General features: G+C 42.6%; 1 protein-coding gene across 1 annotated transcript in view; it reads left to right on the plus strand.

Moving 5' to 3' along the window:
- PDE3B (phosphodiesterase 3B) overlaps window positions 1-20,434 on the plus strand; it is a 63,587-nt gene that overhangs the window by 12,661 nt on the left and 30,492 nt on the right. Inside the window, exons 2-3 of the mRNA XM_083363100.1 lie at window positions 15,053-15,103; window positions 17,065-17,313. Of these exons, the coding sequence (XP_083219226.1) occupies window positions 15,053-15,103; window positions 17,065-17,313 (300 nt within the window). The remainder of the gene's footprint in view (window positions 1-15,052; window positions 15,104-17,064; window positions 17,314-20,434) is intronic.

The raw sequence follows: 20,434 nt of genomic DNA on the forward strand, positions 1-20,434 counted from the left end.
TTCAAATGACAATTAAAATCATTGTCACTAAAATGATCTTCTCTAGCATTTTCCTGTTCTGCCCAATGTAGGGCCTTCTGGTTTTAGCTGGGGAGCTGGAGAGACCTTTACACTGTAGGTGACCTGCTACGATGATATACTCTGAATATACACTGATATACACTATCAGTCTTCACTCATTTCTCCAAGAGAATGTGTGTGTGTGTGTGTGTGTGTGTGCGTGTGCGTGTGTGTGCACTTGCGCATATACACATGCATGCATGCACTTACGCTTGCTTGCTATCCTTAGTATTCATTCATTCATTCATTCATGTATAGAAATAATATCTTCACTTTATTGTTACAAATAACTCAAGTTATGAACGTATCCAACACACCTTCCTCCTCCCATTTTGTCAACAACAAGCACCCTGTGAAGTGAGTTTAGCTGAGAGAGAGTGACTGGCCCAAACTCACCCAGCTGGCTTTCATGGCTAAGGCAGATCTTGAACTCATCACGGTATCCCATTTTCTAACCTGATGCCTTAACCACTAGACCAGGGGTCAGCAACCTGAAACAGTGAAAGAGCCACTCAGAACCGGTTCCCTCACAAAAGGAAAAACTGGGAGCCGCAAAAAAGATGTGTGCACATGCGCGTACATGCGTGCATGCGCAGAACAGGGTTTGACTGAAGAGTGGAGCAAGGCGAGATATGCACCTACCCTGCATATTTGAATTGATTGGTTGAACCTTTTTAGTCCCACTTTTTTTTTTGGAGGACTGGGAGCCGCAGGAGACGGCTGAAAGAGCCGCATGCGGCTCCGGAGCCGCGGGTTGCAGACCTGTGCACTAGACCAAACTGACTCTCTGTTACAGTAGCTATATTTCTATTGAACCTGGAATAAGAATGTGGTAAGCATTTATCTGGAAGAGGGAAACTATAAGAAGCTGTTTTCTAATCACTGGGATAAATTCTACCAGTTGATCATTTGTTTTTTATTCAAAGTCTAGCTTGAATGAGTGACCTGGCATGTAAAGAAATAATACTTAAATAGCCAGAAGCATAGTTAAAATTCAGAAATAAGCTTTATGATCCAAATAAAGCAAATTAATAAGCTTTATTTAGATAAAGGAACAAGGAAGCCAAAGAAAGGTAACAGTCAAAAATAATTAAAATAATTTACTTATTAAAATTACTTTAAAAATGATTTTGAGAAATTTCAGAATGTAAACACAAGATGTAAAGATGACTCGAGACATTGCAAGATGAAAAACAGGTGATATATGAGAAATTCCTTTGAGGCACATGAGAATGGGAAAATAATACATTAATGGGCTATTGCAGTGACAAAATGATAAGCTTCTTGGACAATTGGGAAATCAGGATTTAAATTTGAGCTAATCCAGCATAACAAAAGTGAGACCTTGGTAACAGTAGCTCATTCTTAGCTGCCATTTTGGATTCTCTGCCTGCAATATTTAGAGTTTGTACTGTTTATCACCATAAGGAACCAAAAGAGAGCCCCATTCTGGTTTTATAATATCAACCAGATTCATGTCAGCGTAAAACAGCTGAAAGCTGGAAGAAGTAGCACATTTTTGAGGAGAGAACTATTGGGCCAAAAAGGTAAGATGTACCTAATTTCCTACCATCTCTTATCCCATACATTCACCTTTCCCATTTATTTTTAACTTAGCCAAAATTCCTAGCTATGTGTGGCTATTCCTGCAGTGGAACTAAGCAGTGAAAAATTCTTGATATAGATTTCATTTTAAAAGTCAAGCACAACAAGGTCAGTGGTTCCCAAAGCTGGATAAATTACCCAAAATTGGCTAGAAGTGTTTTTTACCCGATCACAATAAGAATATTTAAATCAACTTAAAGTTCTTTACCTTTACTGGGTAAAAAGGATTTTCCGATAAATAGTTTGGAGTAATGAAGGAAAAAGTTTGTTTAATAAAAATATATTCTTTTTGTAAAAGTGTTTCTTTTTCTTTCTTTCAAAATAAACTTTAAAGATCTTTGCAGATTTGTCTTCTGAATCAAGTTGCTATGGTGTTATTGTCTTTGTTTGGTTAATGCTGTGCTTAGTTTCCATGGAAATATTTATTTACTGAGCTAGATCTGACGAGATGGTGTTAGCAGATCTGAACTATTTTTAATCAATAAAAATGTTGAATAAGATAGATGCCAAAACAACATTAAATGAATTTTGTCTACTACATACTTTTTACATTTAACATATTATGTCATTGGATCTTCTTAACGATAATTTAGATTATCTAGGATCTAATCATCTACACTATTGATGCTCTACTCAAATTTTACATCTTGTAGGTTCTGAAGGTAGGCACATATATGCATTATTCTATTGTACTGAGCCTGCATTAAAATTGTAACTATCAATTTGAAGCTGCAATCCTTTAGATTCTTAGATGGAATTTACATATACATGACGGCAGTATCAATCTCTGACCTGTCTAAATGTCAATCCTGGGGAATAATCATATTAATTGCATTTAATTAACGTTATTTGATTAAAATTAAATTGTGTTTCAGGTCTGGCTGTGCAAACTTTATGGAATACCACCCCTCGTATGCAATTAATGTCCAAAATTCAAAACCTAGCATCATTTGGAAAAATTGCTATAAACTAATCTGATGTTTTGCCTGCAATTAATTAATTGATATTTGTTACTGTTAAATTTGCTAATGATACTCTCACCTCTATTGTTTGACAGATAAGCATAACCTCAAAATACGCAGTTTACTAATAGACAGTCCAATCAAAATGATGCTTATCAGTTCATTGATCACAGATCAGATCAAAATGAAGAGCAACTGAATGACAGAACATGAAAATTGGGTGGAATGTGAGATTTATTCCATAGGCTGAATCTTTCACTGATATGCCCTATGTGGCTAGATGACATCATTATCATAGGTCCTAAAACTCAGTCACACCTCCCCAAGAGAATCTACAGTTCTTGAAAGAACCACTTCAAGCAATAAAGGTGCTTGAATAGTAAAGTTGGAAGAGACCTTGGAGGTCATCTAGTCCAAACCCCTGCTCAGGCAGGAAACCCTATACCATTTCAGACAAATGGCTGTCCAGTCTCTTCTTAAAAACTTCCAGTGTTGGAGCATTCACAGGTTCTGGAGGCAGGTTGTTCCACTGGTTAATTGTTCTAACTGTCAGGAAGTTTCTCCTTAGTTCTAGGTTGCTTCTCTCCTTGATTAGTTTCCATCCGTTGCTTCTTGTCCTGCTTTCAGGTGCTTTGGAGAATAGCTTGACTCCCTCTTCTTTGTGGCAGCCCCTGAGATATTGGAACACTGCTATCATGTCACCCCTCACCCTTCTCTTCGTTAAACTACACATACCCAATTCCAGCAATCACTCCTTATATGTTTTAGCCTCCAGTCCCCTAATCATCTTTGTTACTCTTCTATGCACTCTTTCTAGAGTCTCAACATCTTTTTTATATCGTGGTGACCAAAACTGGTTGCAGTATTCCAAGTGTGGTCTTACCAAGGCATTGTAAAGTGGTGTTAACACTTCATGTGATCTTAATTCTATCCCTCTGTTAATGCAGCCTAGCACTGTGTTGGCTTTTTTGGCAGCTGCAGCACACTGCTGGCTTATATTTAAGTGATTGTCCACTAGGACTCCGAGATCCCTCTCACAGTTACTACTATGACCTATACTATTTCCTGCCCAAGATGGCGGACGTGCTTGATCGAGCTCCGTGAGCTCCGTGAGTTCCAGCTACGAGGCGTCCCTTTGGAGCCCCTCAGGAGCCTTCGGGCTGTCTGGGATGTGGATTGGGGGACGTGGCAGCTAGTGGCTGACGAAAACGGGCAGAGAACAGCCGGTAGCCTGCGAGCCCTTCCATCTGCTCACCTTTGTTTGCCTTCTGCTTTCTGCCTTCTGCTTTCTGCCGCTTGCCGCTTTCTGCCGCTTGCCGCTTGCCGCTTGCCTTTTTCGGGCCGCCCTCAGCTGTTCGTGGCCGCTTTCTCCGGACCGCCCTCAGCTGTTCGTGGCTGCCTCCGGCGTTCCCCTATTGTTCCCTGCTGCTCCGGACCGGTTTGGGCTGCTTGGCTGTTCCTGGTCGGCGAGGAGGACGAGGAGGACGCTTGCGGGTTCGTTTGGGTGGCAGTGATGGCAGTGGCAGTGATGGCGGCGGCGGCGTGGGCGGCGGCCTCGGCGCTGGCGGCGGCAGTTTCTCGGGCCGCGCTCGGTGGCGGCGTTTCTTGCTTCCCCGGGCTGTTTCGGGCTGCCTTTAACACCTTTGAGCTGCCTTTGGTTGCCGAGAGAGACGCCTGTGGGTCCGACTTGGCGGCGGCGATGGCGATGGCGACGGCGTGGGCGTTGGCGTTGCTGCTGGTAGGGGCGTCCCTTGGGGCCGTATTCGATGGCAGAGATGGCCTGCATTCGGTGACGACGACGACGGAAGCAGTGGGCTCTGGCCGTTCTCAGCGACCAGCACTAAGCGGTGGCATCCCTGGGGCCTCTTGGCCCGTGTGGCAACACTTGACCTGTTTCTGGGCCACTTCGGCGGCATTAACGTTTTCTGGCCTATTTGGGCCGCTTGTGGAGGCCAGTGATTGGCTGCGATGTTTCTCGGCCTCCTGGCCCCTCTCATCGGCGGTGGTGTTTCCATCTTGCCCCAGACTGTATCAGGCTGCTTTTAATGACTCTATCGTCCTCGGGCCGTTTTGGCGGCGGAGAGGGCGACTGAGAGTTATCCTAGCGGCGATGATATTTTCTGTGCCGCCTCGGACCGCTTGTGTTGGCAATGGCGTCTTCGGACCGCTTCAATGGAGCAACAGGCGGTCTTTATACCGCTTTTGGACCGTTTTAACGGCGGTGACGCTTTTAGACCATCTTTTTCATTTTGCCCCGTCTACTCTTTTGCCTGAATATATAACTTTGTCTGCCTCCCCCTCTCCCTTTTGGATTCGGTCGGTCCTGGGTACCAGCCATGGTGGGAGAGTGGCTGACTTTTACATCTGCAGCCCCATAGAGGTGGGAGCTCTATGGGGCATGCCTACCCAGAGTATATCTTTGACCACCCCCAGGTACAGAGTTTCAACCTGCCGTGAGAGGGCGGGGGTGACCTGTTTACTGGGGCACCCAGCTAAGTGGCAGTACAGCTGGGTGTGGATCCAGATATTTTCTCCTCCGGCCTCCGACCCTCCTATGGACATGATCACCTCCGGGACTGCCTATTCTGGACTTGCTGGACTAACATGCGACGATATACGAGCACGGACTTGCTCGCCCTCAGGGGTGCCCCCCTCGCCTGGGTGCGACCCGCCTTTTTAAATCCTAACCTCGATGAAGGGCCCGAGTTTTGGGTCTCTGAGAGATGGCTGGGCAGGGGCAGGGGCCGTCAACATAAATTTAGTAAGAGGCCCCTGATTATGTTTTTATCAAAATTTTTTATGGGGTTGGGGAGGGGGGTGGGAGATAGAGGTTGTCTGGCTTTGGGGGGCAGCCAATCAACCATAGTTCAGGCTAGACTTGGGTCCGACCGCGCGGGGGGAGAACAAGGGGTCGTTGTCTCCGGAGCTCATGAGCGGGTCGTGGGGTTACCAATTCCCACGACGGGGAATGGCAGCAGGCGGATAGACAGGGGGCCATATCGTTACCGGGAGCGCCGTCTCCGCTATTTGCAAGCGGTGGGGCGCTCCGACCCTCTGCTTCTTTCCCGAGGTTCCGGGAGCGATGATGTGCAGCCTCCTGAGCTCCGGCTGGTGTACCTGAATGCCAGGTCCGTGGTTAACAAAGCTCCCCTTGTTAGGGATTTGGTTGAGGGTGAGCATGCGGACCTGGCTTGCATCACGGAGACTTGGTTGGGCCCAGAGGGTGGGGTCCCTTTGGTTGACCTTTGCCCACCAGGCTTCCGGGTGCTACACCAGCCTCGAGCTCAGGGTAGGGGTGGGGGTGTGGCGGTGATTGTTAGGGAGACCTTATGTCCGCGGGAGACCACCGTTCCTCAGATAGTCGGGTGTGAGTCTCTCTTTATGAGATTTGGCTCTGGGGCGCAGTTGGGCTTGCTGCTCGTGTACATTTCGCCTAGTCGCGTAGCGGCAGCCCTGCCCGAGCTGCTCGATATCCTCTCGGGGTTGGTGGTTGAGTTCCCCAAACTTATAGTTTTGGGAGACGTCAACCTACCATCCCTGGGAGGTTCATCTGAGCTTGCTCGGGAGTTCATGGCTTCCATGACGGCCATGGACCTGACGCAGGTAATTTCTGAGCCAACTCATGAGGGAGGCCACACCCTTGACCTGATTTTTTTATCTGGACGGTGGTTGGATGATCTTGGTGGGGGCTTTCCATTTATTATGCCCCTGTCATGGACCGATCATCACCTCCTGCGGCTGGTCTTCCATTTTGCCACCCCCCGCCGTGGGGGTACGGAGCCAACTAGATGGTACCGCCCCAGACGCCTAATGGATCCTGATAGATTCCAAGCGGCGCTGGGGTCCCCACCTGCCTCCATTGCTCACAGCTCAGCGGATGCCTTAGTGGAAGCCTGGGAAAGGGCAGCCAGTGAGGCACTCGACCGGGTTGTACCCTTGCGGCCCCTGACCCGGCGCAGATCCCAGCGAGCTCCATGGTTCTCCGCGGAGCTCCGGGAGATGAAGCGTCGGAAACGGGGTCTAGAGAGCTGCTGGAGGTCCAGCCGATCTGAACCCGACCGATTGCGGTTAAGAACCTACATTAGGTCTTATCTCGCTGCGATGAGGGAGGCGAGGTGTAATTACTTCTCCACCCTCATCGCGTCCGCAGATAATCGCCCGGCCGCCTTGTTTAGGGTGACTCGCTCCCTTCTTAATCAGGAGGTGAGGGAGGATCCCTTGCAGGGTCGTGCCGAGGAGTTTAGTCAACATCTGTCGGATAAAATCGCTCAGATTCGGACCGGTTTGGACTCCAGCTGGGCAGAGTCTGGCGATCAGGACACGGGCGGTCTTGTCAATGTTATCTGGGAGGAGTTTGATTCTGTGACCCCTGATGAAGTGGACAGGATTATGGGGAAGCTGAGTTCCACCACATGTTTATTGGATCCGTGCCCTTCTTGGCTGGTTTATGCAGCTAGGGAGAGGACACGAGGCTGGCTCCAGGCGGTTATATCTGCTTCTTTGAGCGAGGGTTATTTCCCCACCATCTTGAAGGAGGCGGTGGTGAGACCTCTCCTCAAGAAGCCTGCCTTGGACCCAGCTGTATTGAACAACTTTCGTCCAGTCTCCAACCTTCGCTTTCTTGCGAAGGTTGTTGAGAGTGTGGTGGCGCATCAGCTCCCTCTGGTCCTGGATGAAGCGGATTATCTGGACCCTTACCAATCGGGTTTCAGGCCCGGGCACAGCACGGAGACGGCATTGGTCGCACTGGTGAATGATCTCTGGAGGGCTCGGGATAGGGGATATTCCTCTGTCCTAGTCCTATTAGACCTCTCGGCGGCTTTCGATACCATCGACCATGGTATCCTGCTGCAGCGTCTCAGGGGATTGGGAGTGGGAGGCACGGTTTTTCAGTGGTTCTCCTATCTCCTGGGACGCTCGCAGTCGGTGTTGGCAGGGGGGCAGAGGTCGACCCCTAGGACTCTCGCTTGTGGAGTTCCTCAGGGGTCGGTCCTCTCGCCTCTCCTGTTCAACATCTATATGAAACCGCTGGGTGAGATCATTCGTGGTTTTGGAGTTGGGTATCATCAATATGCTGATGATACCCAACTTTTTATTTCGACCCCAAACCACCCCAGTGATGCCCTCGCTGTGATGTCCCGTTGCCTGGAGGCGGTTCGGGTCTGGATGGGGAGGAACAGACTTCAGCTCAACCCTGACAAGACTGAGTGGCTGTGCATTCCGTCTTCCCGGGACACTTGGGATGTTCCATCTCTTTCTATGGGGGGTGAGCTTTTACCCCCTGTGGATAGGGCTCGCAACTTGGGAGTCCTCCTAGATTCACGACTCACTTTGGAGGATCACATAGTGGCCGTGACTAGGGGGGCTTTTGCCCAGGTTCGCCTGGTGCGCCAGTTGCGGCCCTATCTGGACCGGGAGGCCTTATGTACGGTTACTCATGCGCTCGTGACCTCTCGCCTAGACTACTGTAATGCTCTCTACATGGGACTTCCCTTGAAGACTACTCGGAGGCTCCAACTGGTACAGAATGCGGCCGCGAGAGTTGTCTTGGGAGTTTCCCGGTACTCCCATGTTACACCTTTGCTCCGTGAGCTGCATTGGTTACCGGTTGTCTTCCGGGTAAGGTTCAAGGTTTTGGTTATGATCTTTAAGTCCCTACATGGCATGGGTCCGCGATACCTTGAGGACCACCTGCTGCCGGCGTCGACTCCCCTCCGCCCTGTGCGCCCACAGAGAGGGCCTCCTCAGGGTGCCTCCTGTCAAGGAATGTCGACTGGTGGCCCCCAGGGGGAGGGCCTTCTCTGTGGGTGCCCCGGCTTTGTGGAACCAACTGCCGGTGGAGCTCCGGATGACATCAGACCTCCGATCCTTCCATCGCGGGTTGAAGACCCATTTATTTGAACTAGCGGGTCTAGCCTGATGGGGGTACATGGGTTTTTATTGGCTTGTTTTATTCTTGTTTTAACTTGGGCACTGATTTAATTGTTTTTTAATGTTTGTAATGTTTGTATTGTTATTTATATTTATGCCCTGTGAACCGCCCTGAGTCCCTTTGGGAGAAGGGCGGTATATAAATCTCAATAAATTAAAATTAATAAATTAAATTATTGAGCAAGGTACCCCCCTATACTATACCTGTACATTTGGTTTTTCTTGCCTAAATGTAGAACCTTACTTTTTCCACCATTGAATTTCATTTTGTTAGATAGCGCCCAGTGTTCAAGTCCGCCCAGATCCTCCTGTATCTTAAGCCTGTCTTCTGGAGTGTTGGCTATTCTTGCCAGCTTGGTGTCGTCTGCAAATTTGATGAGTTCCCCATCTATCTCCTCCAAATCGTTGATGAAGATGTTGAAGAGCACTGGGCGCAAAACAGAGCACTGGGGCACCCCACTACACACTTCCTTCCATGTAGATGCGGTTCCATTGAGGACCACCGGTCAGCCAGCTACAAATCCATCTGGTGGTGATGCTGTCTAACCCACATTATTCTATCTTATCAAGTAGTAGGTTTGATCTACTTTATCAAATGCCTTACTGAAGTCCAAGTAAATTATATCTACAGCATTCTTCTGATCCACTAATTTTGTCAGTTGGTCAAAGGATGCAATAAGATTTGTCTGGCATGATCTGTTTTTGACGAACCCATGTTGGCTTTTAGTAATGATTTTGTTTGCCTCTAGGTGCTCGCTGATTCGTTGTTTGTTTATCTTTTCCAGAATCTTCCCAGGTATTGAGGTCAGGCTGATAGGTCTGTAATTTCCTGGATCCATTTTCCCCCTTTTTTGAAGATGGGAACCACATCAGCTCTTTTCCAGTCCTCTGGTAGTTCCCCAGTGCTCCAGGATCTTTGAAAGATATAGTTCAGTGGTTCTGAGATCACATCTGCCAGTTCCTTGAGAACCTTGGGGTGTAATCCATCTGGTCCTGGTGATTTGAACTTGTCTAGGCTGGACAGGTGCTCACTTACCATTTTCTTGCCTATCTTAACTTCTGTTTCTATTCTGTTTTTATGGCACTATTTTTGATAGGTTGGTCTGTTTTTCCCTTTGTGTAAAGACATGCAAAAAAAGAGTTAAATAGTTCTGCTTTCTCCCTATTGCTTGTCACCTTCTTGCCACTTTCACCCAGTAATGGACCAATCATTTCCTTTACTTTTTTTGTTTTTTACATGTTGAAAGAAACTTTTTTTTGTTATTTTTGACTTTGGTTGCAAGCCTTAGTTCATTTTGAGCTTTAGCTTTCTCACTTCGTCTTTGCAGGCTCGGGCTATTTGCTGATATTCTGACTTAGTGATGTGCCCCTCTTTCCACTTTCTATACTTGTCCTTTTTATCTTTCAATTTATCAGAGAGTTCTTTATGCATCCATGCTGGTTTCTTTTGAGAGCTGTTATTGTTCCTCTTTGTTGGTATTGTGCTAGACTGGGTTTTTATTATCTCACTTTTCAAAATTTCCCAAGCTTCTTGAGTTGTTTTCCCCTTGAGGATTCTCATCCTTGGAATCCTTCCCAAGCTCTAAGTTTATTGAAATTAGCTCTCTTAAAGTCCAAGACTCTAGTTTGACTGTATTCTATTGCTTGTGCTTCCATAATGTTGAATTCCAATATTACATGATTACTTACTCCCAAGGTTCCTGTGGCTTCAACACCTTCTATCATTTCATCTCTGTTAGTGAGAATTAGATCCAAAATGGCTAATCCCCTAGTTCCCTTCTCTACTTTTTGGGTGACAAAGTTGTCTGCTAGGTTTGTCAGGAACCTGTTTGATCTTCCACTTGGTACAGAGTTTGTCTCCCAGTTGATGTCAGGGAGTTAAAGTCCCCCATTACTATTGTGATGTGCTTCCTACATACCTAGCAAAAAGTCCATCTATTTCCTCTATTTGGTTGGGTGGCCTATAGTATACACCTATGGCAATGCCATTTTTTCCTTCCTTTTATATTGACCCAAATGCATTCAGGTTTACAGTTTTCATCATTGTTGTGCTCTATTTCTGTAGAGATGTTGTTATTTCTTATATAGAGAGCAACTCCACCTCTTCTTTTATTTGGTCTGTTTCTTTTGAATAATTTAAATCCCTCTAGCTGTGTTTTCCATTTGTGGGTTTCATCCCATGTTTCCGTGATGGCGACAATATCATATCTGCCTCATTAACCTGAATTTCTAGTTCACCCTGTTTATTGCTCATACTCTGTGCATTGGTGTATAGACATTTGAGTCCTTTATAACTGACTCTGTTTTTACTTTCTACATGACCTGTGTGGTGCCTGAGTTCCCTTATTGTCTTACCACCTATTTGGTTAGTGCACTTTGTGTGGCACTCACTATTAGAAGCTTGATTTTGCTTGACAGCAAGGATGATATTCTTGTCCACACACACATCTATGTTACATGGACTGATAGCCCTATAGTTTTTAGATTGCCGGGGACAGGGATGTTCTGTATCAATTAACTCATTGTCCCCGCTGTTTAGTTTAAACATGCCTCCAGAAAGTCTGTGAATTTATAGCTGAGCAACTCCGTCCCCTTCTGGGCTTGCAGATGCCTCATCCAGAGATTCTATAAGCAAAGCTTCTGTGATTTCAACTACCTTATGTCTTTCTACTTCAGAAATGTCATAGAGCAGCTGAGATGACCATTCTGCAGACACTTGAGGCTCTTTCTGCAGGCAGAAAGACCAGGTGGGTTTGTGGACAAAGTTTCACTCAAAATCTCAAGAAATGGAGCAGCATGGTCAATTCTGAAATGGCTGGGATTGTAGTTCTGTTGCAGCTGCACATTTTGTTATGTCTTACCCACTAGTATTATCATCACTTCCTAAGCCAGTGATGGCAAACCTTTTAGAGACCGAGTGCCCAAACTGCAACCCAAAACCCACTTATGTATCATCGGGTGCTGGGTGGGCGTGACCCTTTGAGTGGGTGTGGCCAATTGGGTGGGCATGACCATTTGAGTGGGTGTGGCCATTTGGGTGGCCGTGGCCCATCGGGTGCGCGTGGCTGCAGTGGTAAAGGCAGACTGGGTGGGACTAAAAAGTTCAATCAATCAATTCCAACTTTGCGAGAACTTTTTTTTCCCCACGAGAAGTTGAAATAGATTGATTGATCGAACCTTTTTTTTTTGTACATGGCGGCGGAGGCCTAAAGCAAAAAGGTTTTATAAAACCCAGCTGAAGGCCTAGGACAGGGGTGATGGCATGCATGCCCACAGAGAGGGCTCTGGGTGCCACCTGTCGCACCCGTGCCATAGGTTCTCTACCTTGGTCCTAAGCCATGTGAATCTGCTCTTCATCCATCTATCTTAGATGTTTTTTCTGGAACTTGGTTTCCTTTTACTCATTTATCTTCTGTTGTGGAATATAGATAGCATCTTGTTAACTCAATCATCAGATGTCCTGACAGGAGAACCATGTGCCTTTTGAAGTCATTTTCTTAGCTTTCAGAAAGACAAAGACAAACATCTCCAACATCCTGTACTGTTCTTTTCCGATCAGATGGTCTTTGCATTCTGCCAGCTTTCAATGCAGAAGTAATTTAAAACTGCTCCATTTTCTTTAAATGAATGCCAGCAATTTTGTACCCTCACATTCAAATGAGACCCATCTTTTTTGTACTAACAAAATACAGTAATATCATGTCATTATCACTGAGTACTCTGATATTTATTGATTTGTTTTATAGCTGTTTCTTCAGGAATTCATGGTAGCTTACCTAGGAATCTGCCTTTATTTTATCTTTACCAGAACAACCCTGTAAGATAGGCTGAATTGAAAAAGCTAAGCCATCCAATTTCCATGGCTTGTTCATGACTCTTGTTCATGACAAGAGTCATGAACCTAGATTAAATAATAATGTCCCTAAGAATTACGTTTTGAGCACCACCTTGTGGAAGCTTGTAACATTTGAAAAGAATATCTTTGCCCACATCCAGAATCACAGAATGAAGCTCAAAGATTCACTAGTTCAACTTCTAGCTGTTGCAGGAAATTCAGAATTGTAGTGCCTCTAAAAAAATAACAACCCAGTTTTTCATTGAAAATTCCTCCCCCATCTTCCATTCCTTGATGTTCTGTCTCATAAAATGTAAATCAAATTCTTTTTGTTTTTTTAATATGGTTTAAGGCAGGGATCTTCAAACTTGGCCGCTTTAAGACTTGTGGACTTCAGTTCCCAGAATTCCAAGTCCACAAGTCTTAAAAGTGGCCAAGTTTGGAGACTCCTGGTTTAAGACCTACAGTTCTAAAAAAAATCCTTCACAGTATATGAATTAAAGAAACTTATACAACTACCCATCTAGCACAGGCAGCTAACAAAATAAAAACACAGTGCACTAAAATGACCTTTTGATCCTGCTGGCCTGGACTGAGGGGTTTTTAATTTAATTTTAATTTAATTTAAATTTAAATTTAAATTTGTTTAATTGTGGGCTAGTCTTATTTATTTCTATTTTAAAGTGTACTTATTTGTATTGTTTTAACTCGTCCTGTAAACCGCCCTGAGTCCTTCGGGAATAGGGAGGTATATAAAATCAAATAAATAAATAAATAAAAATAAACAAGGTTGAAGACCCAACACGCTCTTATTCATCTAAAAACCATCCTATGCAAGTTCCAGGTTCTTCTGCTTCCCTGAAGGCCCAAGAGGGTCAGGGCTATCTGTATCTCTGTAGGGGGTCTTCTTCTTAAGGCGGGTGCTATGACAGACACCACAGCAGGTGACATTGTTTCACTGATGGGTCCTGGAACATGCCCACTTGTCCAGTTCTAGTGGGAAAATGACTATCAAATCACTCCTCAATGCTTTCTTCTGCAGGTAAAAGTTATCTATTTCCAATTTCTCTTTGTTTGATTGCTCTCTAGGCCCCTTATCGATGTAGTCTCCCTTCTCTGCATGCATTCTAATTTTTCAGCATGTTTTTTAAATTGCAGTGCCTAGAACCTAAACTAATATTCCAGGTGCTATTGACTAAAGCAGGACCGTTTTGTCCTATAACCTGATGGCTGTATCTGATGGTCTGCTTGCACAATCTGACTGAGGCCTTACTCGCCATTAACGAGAGGGCAACTGTGGGCCTTGGATTGGATTGCACCCATGTGACCTCTCCCTTCCCATGGATCCCATCACTCTCCATGGTTAATGCTGAAGGAGAGGATACAGGAGAAAAATATCTATGGAGATTTTCAGTCATCCAGGTCATGGTTGTTCTAAAGGACAAGAGGAAACTGGACTTTCTTATTTTTCTTTCAAGATGTTTTGCTTCTCATCCAAGAAGCTTCTTCAGCTCTGACTGGATGGTGGAGAATGGAAGGATTTATATTCCTGCACCTTTGGGACATACATGAGAAGAGACATCTAGAGCAGAGGTCCCCAACCTTTTGGGCACCAGGGGCCGGTTCTGTGGAGAGAGGTTTTTCCATGGACAAGAGGGTGTGTAGTTTTGTGTGCTGCCTGCATCTCATGGATGGGGCTTTGTTTGTGAGGCCCAGTTGCTGGCATGCTGCGGACTGGTACTGGTCCACGGACTGGGGGTTGGGGACCCCTGATCTACAGTGTTATTGGGGGTAAGCAAGGGATGAGTTTGATCAAATGCAGGCTATGGGATAAAATCAAGAGAAGAACTTTGAGCAGAGGGATATCGTTTCTAATGTTTTCTTATTTATAGCTATTAGAAAGACTTAAAGTGGACAAAAGAGTTTATGCTTGTGAATATTGCAAGACTGAGTTTGAAAATTATGTATAAATGATGAACATGTGATTGGTAAAATACATAAACTTCTATTGAAATTTGAAAAAGGAGAACATGTAAATGAACGATAAAGTGACAACTATCTCTATGCAAATAAGGTTCATCTGCCTATCCCATTGTCTCTAATTTATTTCTGAAATGGAAAACAATATTTTGGTGGTGTGGATCCTGCTAAATATCTATACTCTTAATAGCTTGAATTAAATGCTATAGATCGTTTTTTACCCTTTTTATTTTGAATGTGTTACTCTTGTAGATTGTATCTTTTATGGTTTTAGTGACTTTTATTTTGAATTTTCAATTATTATTCTTATCTGGTATTTGTTATTCTTTGTATTGTTTTTTTTTTGTATTTTACCTTTTTGACCTGTCCAGAGTCACATATGGGCAGCTATATAAATTGAACAAATAAATAGTTTTTAATGAATATATTGAAAAAGTATTTACAGGAAAGAAATTTGTGAAATACAAAATTGTTTAAATTACTTTTTAAACTAATTAATTATTTTCTAGGAACCTCCTTATCTTCACTTTTTTTTATTGAAGTGAAGTGCAGCAGCTAAATGCAGCAAATACAGATGATTCGTAGAAGTATTTTTTAATTTATAATTCATGACTTGAAGAGTTAAACGTTGCCAGATATGGACAGTTTGGTTATAACTTCCTGTTTTTTGGTTTTACAGATGATTCTTTGGGACTGGGATTTAAAGCAATGGTATAAACTTCATCATCAGGTCAGTACATATAAAATATAAGAATAATTCTAGCAGGAAAAAATACCAAATTAATATTTGCCCTGTAAATAAAAATGTGCATCAAATAATGTAGATTCTTTCTCAGGAAATCTGGGAAATTTTTATATAGGGAGTCATTCTCTTTTGTCATGAATAATTGAAGCACAGGCAACTTCACCAAAACTTCCATAACACAAAAATATATTTTACCTATTTATATTCATAATATATTCATACAGCCCCTCCTTAAAATTGAAATGATTGTTGTCACACTTCATACATGGGGTTCATTATAGAGAGAACCAAACCTCTAGAGCTCAGCAATCAGGAGTTGTTTCAGCTTGATTTCACAATTGAGATATTCATTGGGACTAGGATAATCACCTTTGATTCCCCAGGGTGCCAGATTTACAACCCTCAACACGTCATCCTTCTACCTGACCTGACAAATATGGAACAGCCCTGTGGAATAACCTGTTCTTGAGAGCTGAATGGTCACTTCCCTGATGGCTTTCCAGAAGTTACGATATTTCTTACTCAATGACTCTTCTCCTACTTCTGTTATGTGCATGGAAAATTTCCCCCTCCCCAATTCCTCTTCCCATCAGTTTCTTAGAACTGGAAAGTTTCTTAGAACTGGCCAGATTAATTTATAATTATGAAGTTCATGCTTCCATGTGGTGTCTTTCCATTTCACAGTACCTACTGCAAGACATGTATCTGGTTCTTTTATATTCCACTATTTTTCCCCTAGGAATTTGAAGCCTTTTAGCACCCCCTTGTAGATCAAGTGGATTGTGCTTAGATTGCCCATGAGAACACTCCCAAGCGTCATTATCAGGAAAGCCAGCCATCATTGTTAGATACTTTTACTTTTCCTAGTTTTTGGGAAAGGATGAGTATCATGAAAAGTTGGCCATACAAGGCCACAGAGAGCAAGGGTGAAAAGCATATGAAACCTCCTGAAGGAGAAGGAAAAGAAGAAGAGGAGCAGGAGATAATGAAGTTGGCAAGTAGTAGTAGTAGTTCTCTTGAGAGAACCATTAAGTCAACACAACTGCCTCTTCTTGTCTTGAAGAAAGTTCAAAACATCCAATGACTATGAAAGAAGAGGGGAAAAAGCTTAGGGTTAAAACCTTGGAGATAGATAAATATAACCCATCTCGTATCACCACCCTAGTTTTGATTGCTTTCAATGGTGGAATTTCATTTGCATATTGTTTTATTCTAGCCTGCCATAAGTAACTAATCTCGTTTGGTTCTTCCTGTGAGCTTTCCCATTCAGAAGTGGGCTTCTGATTAAGAGGACAATGTCTGGAAGGTCAATATTTCCTTCATATCTAAAGGGAAACCAGACATTAGAACCCAACGAAGTAGCATTATATATGGGCAAAATAAAGCAAGAATGAGATTTGTTGATTTTTTGTAATTAAGAATAACTTCAGGATAACTCTGAAAAATGAGAATTGTGCCTCAGGAAATGTGATGCAGAATAACTGATACGCTTCAGTATTACTTGTATAACATTCATATTATGTAGAAACAGATGCTTCTGTATCCTTGTAAGCTGTTTCATTTTCTAATGTTTAAAAAATGCACTTCTCTTAGAATGCCACACCCTTCCAGTTAAATACAGTTGAAAATAAAGATTTAAAAATATCTGGCAGTATTGTGCCAAAAATGTATACTATTCTCACTTGGATTTAAAAAGCTTAGAAATGATACAGTTTTATTTATGCAGACTGCAGATATTTTTCCCAAATTGTAAGGAGCAAAACTTCAAATATTTTATATTACCTTAATATTACAGTGCATTTCCACAAAATTTACTTGTTAAAATATATTATGCATCACGTTGTATGTTACAGAGTATCTGAGATGTATTTCCTATTTGTATATTTTTTCCCCTACAAGATAAAAGCTTCTGTTTTAATAACCAGTATTATTTTTCTTTATTATAGAATGCATGCAGTGGAACCGAAGTTGATCTGTCTGTACTAAATCAGACTCGGAATATGGTGTCTGATCTTCTGTCTGATCCAATTGTTCCTCCACATGTGATTTCTTCTCTTCAAAGCATCGATAATTTGCTAAGTGCTTTCTCAGGTTCATGCAGGCCAAAGATAAACCTGTTTACTCCCTTTCCAGGGTTTTATTCCTGTCCAGAAATGGAAGACTCACCTGAAAGAGGAGACTGTAAGCTGCACAAGGTTAAAATATTATCATCGTAATCAATATGTAGCATGTACATATTTAAATACTTTCCAATGTAATAAAGAATTTGGTGCTTAAAGCCTTCCTGAATTTCTCTTCTGCTCTTCCCTTAACTTTCACATTATTTAAACAGAATTTAATTCAGTAATGAGGAAAAGGGGTTGCAACAGCAAATTGTTTAGTTATACTGTTCATCACTTCTCTTGTTAATACCTTTCTCCTTTAAAGAATGGAGACTGTCTTTAGACGTTAGTGACCATATATTAAAAGAGACTAGATTGACACCCTGGAAGAAGCAGAAATATTGGAAGAAAATATTACCAAAAACTGCAAATAGGCTACTTGAACATGAACTCTTAATTTTCATCAACACAAATAATAAAAATATGTCAGGAGAAGCTAATAGGAAAAGGAGCTCCTGTTATGTGCTTAAACAGTTATACTGAAAGGACAATTGTGGACAATTTGAAGAAAAAAATGACTGCAGAAGAAGCCAGTGTGGCTGTACAGAAATAAAAAATAAAATAAAAGGTTGCAGCCTTGGTGGAGCAGTGGGCTAATGCCTCCTTAAGTAACACCAGCTGCCTGCAATTAGTGCAGGTTCGAGTCCCACCAGGCTCAAGGTTGACTCAGCCTTCCATCCTTCCGAGGTAGGTAAAATGAGGACCCAGATTGTTGGGGGCAATTAAGCTGACTTTGTAATAATGCCGCTTTGGGGGGGGGGGCGAAAGCCCTAATAAGCAGGCATATACATAGAATGAAGGCTACTGCTAAGCTTGTAAGCCGCCCTGAGTCTTTGGAGAAGGGCGGGATATAAATGGAATTAAAATAATAAATAAATAAATAAATAAATGGAAAAAATGGCAGGTGATGGAAGAAAAGTACGGTAAATTGGCTGCTTTAGAGTTTCAGAAGGATGAAGCTCAGAATGAGTCAGTCAAGGAATGTTTAAAAAAAACAGCAATATAAACTTCAGAAATTTTTAAATAAACAGAAGATAAAATAAACCTATTGCTTAATGAAAATAGCAAAAGGCTTATAGGTAATGAAAAGCAGAATTGCTTAATTGTACCTAGAGCACTGATGATGTTACTTAGTTCAGGTAATGAAACGTCTACAAGAAAACAAGCAAGCTCAAGAGAGCTCCGAGGGCCCCTCATGACAACCCTGAGGTACTAATATTCTCCTTTATTAGAATTGCTTAACTCCTATTTTGGCACTGACTTCTTTAGGAAGAGGATATGTATCTCACCAGCCAATTATAGGACTAGGGTAAAAGGGTAGGATTGAAGGATGAGAACGAGAATGATAGAAGCATGGTCAAGAAACATACTTTGAGGCTAAGTCTCTAGTCTGAATCAACTATATCTTATGACGCTGAAGGAACTTGCTGATGTTCAACATTTCATATATTGCATTGGAAATTCCTGGAGAAAGAATGATGGATCAGGCAAAACTGAGGAGGGCAAATTTTGTCCCATTTTCCAAGGAAAAGGAAAAGATCCAGTTAATCAGTCTGATACTGATACCTATGAAGATTCTGAGCACAATGAAAATAATGCATTGATTACCAGAAGTCAATATGATTTCTCAAGAATATGTCTCAACTGAGCTACAGTTATCTAATTTTGGGAGTCCTTGATGCTTTAAAGGGAATATTGACCTACAGTAAAATATCTTAAGTTCAGCGAAGCATTTGACAAAATAGGCCATGATGTTCTAATAAGTAAGCCAATTAAGTATGGATTGGATGGCATGCCAATTAAATGGACATTTAACTGGCTTGCACACCATACTCAAATGGTCTTCATCACTGGTTCCTTATCAAATGGAAGAGAATAAATGATTGGATATTAAAGAGTTTGGTGCTGGACACTTTAATCAATTCTACTAAAAACTTGGATAAGGAGGGAATGGTTGTATTGTAAACAACTGATAAGATAGCTAATATTCTATCATTCAGAAAGAAAATTCAAAGTGATCTTAGTAAAGTAGCCAAATGGACTGAAAATAAAGTAATAAAATGGAGGAGACAAATTAAAAATATTTTACTTTGGACATTAATGTTGAGTGCAAGGAATAGGGATTATTTATTTTGGTAATCATAAATTGAAGAAAACCTTGGGAAAAATTATTACAAACTGAATATGTTATCAGCGTGATGTGGCTGCAAAAGAAGCTGCTACTGTTTAGGCTGCATCAAAAGAAGCCAAATCATAGGGAGTAACCATTTCACTTTATTCTGCATTGATCAAACCTCACACTGAATATTTCATCTAATTCTGAGCACCACATTTAAGATTTCAGAGAAACTGGGACAGATTTAGGGAAAGACGGAATAATCAAGGCACTAGAAACTAAGGAAAGGGTAAGAAAACAGATTGCATTTTTAAAAGAGATTACTTGGGTACAATTTCATCTTTCAAGTAGTTCAAAAGATGTTACAGATAAAACGTTACAATCTATTTTTTTTTACCTGCAGGGCAGGTCACAGAATAGCAAAGTTAAAAGTAGACAGGTATTATTTGAAAATTAGGAAACATTTCCTAAGCGAAAGCAGTTCAGTTCAGCCATGGAACCAGTTATGTAGAGAACAATTTAAGCAATGACTGGATAGCATGGATCCTTTAATTTGGATCCCTGCAAGGAGCAGAAGGTTGGCCTACATTGCACCTATTAATAGAATATAAGTACATGTGTAGCCAAGTAACTGTCCATTCTGCTAGTGGCTACCTAAGCTTCTTTTCAAATTATTGCCTATTCTGTTACATTTCCATTAACCATGAGCCAGCTTTTTCTTTCCCTACTAGCATTCTTTCTTTCCTATCATATATTATCTCATTAGCATTATACAACTGCTTTCAATCATGATGCCTTGTGTACAGTCACTCATGCGCTCGTGACCTCTCGGCTAGACTACTGCAACGCCCTCTACATGGGGCTGCCCTTGAGGACCACTCGGAGGCTCCAACTGGTGCAGAATGCAGCCGCACGAGTTGTGTTGGGGGTCTCCCGATACTCCTATATTACACCTCTGCTCTGTGAGCTGCATTGGCTTCTGGTTGCCTTCCGGGTGAGATTCAAGGTGTTGGTAATGACCTACAAAGCCCTACATGG

This window comes from Vipera ursinii, assembly GCF_947247035.1.
Source record: "Vipera ursinii genome assembly, chromosome: 1".
NCBI lineage: Eukaryota > Metazoa > Chordata > Lepidosauria > Squamata > Viperidae > Vipera > Vipera ursinii.